This window comes from Enhydra lutris, unplaced genomic scaffold, assembly GCF_002288905.1.
Source record: "Enhydra lutris kenyoni isolate GAN:26980312 unplaced genomic scaffold, ASM228890v2 scaffoldscaffold5, whole genome shotgun sequence".
NCBI classification, from domain to species: Eukaryota; Metazoa; Chordata; class Mammalia; order Carnivora; family Mustelidae; genus Enhydra; species Enhydra lutris.
The window spans coordinates 143,870-150,644 of record NW_019154089.1 but is presented as its reverse complement, the minus strand read 5'-3'; the positions used below and the strand labels follow the sequence as shown (position 1 = coordinate 150,644).

General features: G+C 37.7%; 1 protein-coding gene across 1 annotated transcript in view; it reads left to right on the top strand.

The window, feature by feature from the left end:
* LOC111141050 (protocadherin beta-7-like) overlaps positions 1-6,775 on the top strand; it is a 14,259-nt gene that overhangs the window by 4,295 nt on the left and 3,189 nt on the right. The window contains exons 2-3 of the mRNA XM_022493379.1: positions 2,517-2,541; positions 5,846-6,689. Coding sequence (XP_022349087.1) covers positions 2,517-2,541; positions 5,846-6,689 — 869 coding nt within the window. The remainder of the gene's footprint in view (positions 1-2,516; positions 2,542-5,845; positions 6,690-6,775) is intronic.

Here is a 6,775-nt window from a genome sequence, read left to right as displayed (position 1 = left end):
TGTCTGACGGGAGGCTCAGGGACCAATGAATTCAAGTTCCTCAAGCCTAGCATGCCCAATTTCCAGGGCCACTCCCCTGGGCCAGCAGAAGAAAACCCCAACTTTGGTTTTAGTATTCAGTGACTGTGTTTTTTTTTTCCTATTACAGATATTTAAATTGGTAAATTCAAGGTATGGATTTTCTGGCAACCTATTAAGAATTTTTAAATCTCACTGCCTGCAAATTTTCTTATATTACTCCTTTGTTTAAAAAAAAAGTATCCTTTCTTATTAGTATAAGAATATGCATGGTTCTAATTTTGCTCTCAAAACACTAATGAAGTCAGTAGTTGTACAAATTCTTGTGGAATAGCTTTGGAATAGATTAGGAAAGCAGCGGAAAATTTATTCTATGTGATCAATTGTATTTCCTTAAGTTTTTATTTTAAATCGTTAGGTAAATAAGAGCAGTAAGACACTAACACGAAGTATGCCTAATGGGCAAGGAAATACCTGGTACAGTGAGAATCTGGTTCTTGCTTTATTCTGCTCTCATAGCTCTTCACTCTGATAATTATTTTCTTTTAAAATATACTAACTGTGCTTCCTTTCATTAATATACTAGTGTTAATTTAATGTAATTATTTTATTGCCTTCCATTTAGTGTCGTTGCTGTTAACAGGGGAAGTAGCTACATTATATTTATCCAGTGACATGAAATAGCATAGTAGTAAAATTGACTTTTTCTGAGAAACATTGAGCATGTGTGACAGAAAATGCAGTGGCCACCCAAATCCATTGATCTTTCTTCCTTAATAACAGGTCCCAAATTTCATGGAGGGCATTAGTATGTTTATTCAAAAGAATACATTTTCTTACCCTGGCAGTGGAATGGAGTATTTGACTATTTTATTGCCAATGGAATGTATATACATATGTTGTAGGAGACTACCAAGAAGGCTGTTTAGTTAGAGAAGTCCTTCTCTAATTTCTCCTTATAGCCAGGAATGTGTAAGTCGTAGCTGGAACACAATTAGCCTTGTTGGACCATAAAGTAATACTAAGGATGGGAATAATGTACAAAGACAAGTCAGTATAGAATAAACTTAAAAGAGATGAGGATCTCTGGTATTATGGAGTCATCATATCATCCCTGAGTACGTACTTCTGAGCTTTTTTTTTACTTGAGAAATAAAGGAACTTCTGTCTCATTAACCCACCATCATTTTAGATTTTGAGCTACCTCCAGTGGATTCCAATCCTAAAGCTTTAACAGTAAGGTTTTTTATTAAAATGTTATTCAATATAGTACAATGCACAGATATTAAGTGTATAGTTTGATAGAACTGATAATTTCAAGCTCTTGTTCTTGGTTTCTAAATTAGTTAAAAGTAGAGTACAGAAAAAGTAGTAGAGTACAGTGCTTTACTTTCATTATTTAGTCCTATGCCAGGGGAGTTGGCATAGTACCCTCTTTTACACATGAGAAAACTGAAGTTTAGAAAGGTTAGTAACTTGCTTTCTAAAGTAATGAAAGGAAAAATTTGAAATACATTCTATTTGAATGTAATACTTCAGTTCTTAATCCATGTGTTATAATGGCAGGCAGGTAGCATTGTCTTTTTAACTAAGGAAAATGAAATTCATCTATTCCATGAACTGAATTCCTATGCAGAAATGTAACTTTGAGTGCATAATTTGTACTTGTTTCTTTACTCTAGAGCAAAACATTATTCTGGACCAGTAGATCCAAACTTCTTATAGAAGCACTGACTTAAATAAGCTGGGTCAGACAGCACAATTAATCTTCATTAGGAGCAAAACAGTCTGATCATTTTCCTTTATCTTTTCAGCATATCACATTCATTATTGCAGATATGAATGCCTTGAATGAGGAATAGAATTAATCTATGGTTATATTTCTTGAATTTCTTGTACTATGTCTTCAGTCTGTTTTCTGTCAATCTTAATTTTTCATTTTCCTTAGGAAGTGGAAATTCACTTTACTATATACATTTTTTTTCTAAGTACCTTATTCAAATTAAACATACTGTATTCATTTTAGCACATTATTGTTTGGAAGCAATTGATATTTCTAGTATTTTAAGTGAAAAGACTACTTTCAGAAAAGTATAGGCAATGGTGTGGAGGAATTTTTTCACTGAATAATTTAGAGAATCTGGGAATTTAGTAGGAATGAAATGGATAGGCTTTAGCTACTTTCTGTTAAAATTAACCACATGTCTTTGGCAACTCCTCAAAAATTATGTTGGAAAGAGATTTAGGGGGTCATTAATGACTTTATTCTGAAAGGATGATTCACCAAAGCTGAATCAGACATTTTCCAGCAAATGCTGTGATAGTACTATTCCTGTAGAGTGATAAATTGTTGTAGAGACAGCTGTTGGATGCATGAATATCCATTCTTGTGTATGTGTTAGTTTCCCATTGCTGCTATAAAAATTACTACAAACATAGTTGCTTAAAACAACAAAATATATATTACCTTGCAGTTTTTTAGGTGTCTGATATGGGTGTTACTGGTCTAAATCTGTCTAAAGTGTTGGCAAGAGTGCATATCTTTATGGTGGCTCAAGACATAAATCCATTTTTTTTGGTCTTTTCCAGCTTGTATATGCTGCCTGCATTACTTTGCTCATAGCCCCTTTCATCCATCCTCAAAGCCAACAACATTGTATCTCTCTCACTTTTTAAAAAGAGATTCTATGTATTTTTATGTCTATATTTTGACAAGAGAGAGCCCAAACGACCACAAGCAGAGGAAGTGGCAGAGAGAAAGGGAGTAATGGAGCCTGAAGTGGGGCTCAATCCCAGGACCCCGGGATCATGACCTGATCTGAAGGTCAACTGAGCCATCCACGTACCCAACATTGTTTCTCTTAAACCAATTCTTCCATATTCGTAATTTCTCTGACCATAGCCAGCAAAGTTTGTCTCGCCCAGATGATCCAGGATAATCTTCCCTTCATAAGATCCTCTACTTAATTACATCTATTAATGCTCTTTTGCCATGTAAGATACATATTTACAGATCTGGGGAATTAGGATGTCTGGGTGGATGGCCATTATTCTTCCCTACCACAGATTGTCTGCTTGGGAGAAAATTATCCAGTTTAGCAGTATCACTGGTGGCCAAAGGAAGACAAATAAAGCCTTTATAACAGGAGTTTAGGGTTCATTAATTAGATGCTTTAACCCCAAAGTATTTAACATTAAGAAAAAGCATTAAGAAAAATACTGCATTGAAAGATATGAACCTTACTGCAGTTAGATCCAAATTATAAAAATGTAAAACCTGAGCAAATGAGTGCAAAGTCCTTTAAGTGCACTTAAAGGACTTATATCTAGAATATACAAAGAATTCTTACAATTCAATTATGAAAATGCAAATAACCCAGTTTTAAAGTGGACAAAGATCTGAATAGATGTCTAAGGAAGAGATTCAAATGGACAATAAGTTCAATACCAGTAGTCATCAGAGAAATGTAAATCAAAATGATAATGAGATACTACTTCATACCCACTAGAATCAAAAAGACATGGGGTGCCTTGGTGGATCAGTCAGATGGGGTGCCTGGGTGGTTTGGTTAGTAGAGAATCAGACTCTTAATTTCAGCTCAGGTCATGATCTCAGGGTGGTGAGATGGAGCCCTGCTCAGGCTCCACACTCAGCAGAGTTGCTTGTGATTCTCTCTCTCCCTCTCCTTCTGCCCTTTCCCTGGCTCATGCACACGTGTGCATGTGTGTGCTGTCTCTAAACAAACAAACAAACAAATAACTAAAATCTTTTTTAACAAGTCAGATAACAAGTGTTGGGAGGATGTGGAAAAACTGTAATGCTGATAGATTGTTGGTGGGAATGAAAATGGTACAGCCACTTTGGAAAATACAGAGCTACCATATGAATTAGCAGTTCTACTCCCAGAGAAATGAAAATTTATGTCCACGCAAACATTTGTATATGATTGCAGCTGTTTTACTCTGAAGAACCCAAAGGTGGAAACAACCCAAATGTTGATCAACAGATGAATGGATAATCAAAATGTGATATATCATACAATGGGATATTATTCATCCATAGAGAGGAATGAAGTTCTGAGACTTGCTATAACTTGGATGAACCTTGAAAACATGCTAAATGAAAGAATCTGGTAACAAAACTCCACATATTATTCCATTCATATGAAAGTCCAGAATAAGGAAGTCTACAAAGTTATTGATTAGGGCTCAGGCCTCTGTCTCTGCAGGACAATTAATTGTTGATTAGGGCTTAGCACAGGAGGGATAGTAGAATAGGGGGCGTATGGATTTTGTGGGATGATGAAAGTGTTCTAAAATTGACTCTGGTGTGTTGCGGGGGTGGCTCAGCTGGTTAAGCATAAGCCTTTGGCTCAGGTCATGACCCCAGAGTCCTGGGTTGGAGCCCAGCAGGGACCCTGCTTCTCCCTCTGCCCCTCCCAACCCCACCCACCCCCGCTTGTGTGTGTTCTCTCTCAAATAAATAAAATCTTTTTTAAAAAATAAAATTGACTATGATGATGGATATACTACCCTGAATACACTGAATTGTACACTTTAAATGAATGAAATGTATGGTATGTGAATTATATCTCATTAAAGCTTTTTAAAAAGGAATATAACAAATTATTCTTGTCATTTTTAAAAAAATGAATCCAATCCAAAAGAAGAAGAAGAAGAAGAAGAAGAAGAATCATCCAAAAGAATGACAGACCCAACCTTGCAATCTATCCACTACCTATTTGGGAAGTAATTTTCCAATGAGTTGGAAATGGCAGAAACTCACAGCTCTCAGGCTTAGGTGTTGTAAAGAGGAAGTGTGTGATTTTAATAAGGCATTGGTTAAAACTCTCTTTAGAACTGACACTAATTGCAATTTTTCAGTCTCTACTCATTTGCAATTCTATAATATGTACCATGAAAATAATGTACTCGTGAAACTCTTCCCATGTTACTTTAAAAACATTTGCTCCTAAATGTATATTCTTTTCAACTTAAATGTTATTTTATTCAATCATTAAATCTCAAGTTTTAAATGGTAAGCTAAGTGATAATTTGCTCTTGTATTACTCCTGTGCAACAACACAGAGCTCTACCTGAATACACACACAAAAACCACCTGAAAATAGAAGTCATTGTTTTATGTTACAGAACACATTTTACACAGCTTATTCGGTACATTCAGGAGAATTCCATAGAAAATAAGATTCAGTGAGAACACATGGTGGCGCTGCAGGTTAAATGATGGAAAACAGAATTGCCTGTGCAGCTCCAGTATCCAACCGAACAATTCACACTGCCTGGAAGCTAAGAATGGTTTTCTTAGCCACAGCAGAAGTGAATCTGAAATCTCTTTAAAACTCTATTTAGTGGCATAGTCTTGATATCTGGACTGCAGTACCAAGCTACCAAGATCCCAGGCATCCAGGAAGCTTCTCTGAACCAAATTTTCATGAAGAGCAATGGAGATTGGATGGTTGCATTTTCTGAGACAAAGGCAAGTCCTTGTTTTCTTTGTTTTGCTGAGTATGTCTCGGGTGGGTGCCGAGTTAGAGCCCTATTCAGTAGCGGAAGAAATGGAGAGAGGGTCCTTTGTGGCAAATCTAGGAAAAGATCTGGGGTTAGGATTGACAGAGCTGTCCACCCGCGGAGCTCGGATCATTTCTCAAGGCAACAAAGAGTATTTGCAGCTCAAGGTTCAGACTGGGGATTTGGTCATAAATGAGAAACTAGATCGAGAGGAGCTATGCGGTCCAACTGAGCCTTGCTTACTGTATTTCCAACTGTTAATGGAAAAACCCTTAGAGATATTTCAGGCTGAATTGAGGGTGGAAGACATAAATGACCATTCTCCTGTGTTCACTGAAAGAGAAATGATTCTAAAAATACCGGAAAACAGTCCTTTAGGAATTACATTCCCTCTGAGTAATGCTCTGGACTTGGATGTAGGAAGCAACAGTGTTCAAAACTATAAAATCAGCCCCAACTCCCATTTTGAGGTTCTAACCCGCAAACTCAGTGATGGCAGAATGTACCCTGAGCTGGTGTTGAAAGAAGAGCTGGACAGGGAGGAAGAACCTGAAATCTTATTAACCTTGACAGCGCTGGATGGAGGCTCTCCACATCGGTATGGGACAGCGCAGGTGCGCGTTGAAGTGGTGGACAGCAACGATAACGCCCCTGAGTTTGGGCAGCCCATCTACAAGGTGCATATTCCTGAGAACAGTCCCGTAGGCTCCCTGGTTGTCACTGTTTCTGCCAGTGATTTAGACAGCGGAGTCTATGGAATAATATCCTACACACTCTTCCAGCCTTCAGAAGATATTAGCAAAACTTTGGAAGTAAATCCTGTAACAGGAGAAATTCGACTGAAAAAACAAGTAGATTTTGAAACAGTTGTATCTTATGAAGTAGACATCAAGGCCACTGATGGGGGCGGCCTTTCAGGAAAATGCACTCTTCTCCTCCAGGTGGTGGATGTGAATGATAATCCTCCAGAAGTGACCCTGTCTGCACTTACGAGCCCCATCCCAGAGAATTCACCTGAGATTGTAGTTGCTGTTTTCAGTGTTTCAGATCCTGACTCTGGGGACAATGGGAAGACCATTACCTCCATCCAGGATGACCTTCCTTTTCTTCTAAAACCTTCAGTCAAGAATTTTTACACCTTGGTAACAGAGAGAGCACTAGACAGAGAAGAAAGAACAGAGTACAACATCACCATCACCGTCACCGACCTGGGAACCCCCAGGCTGAA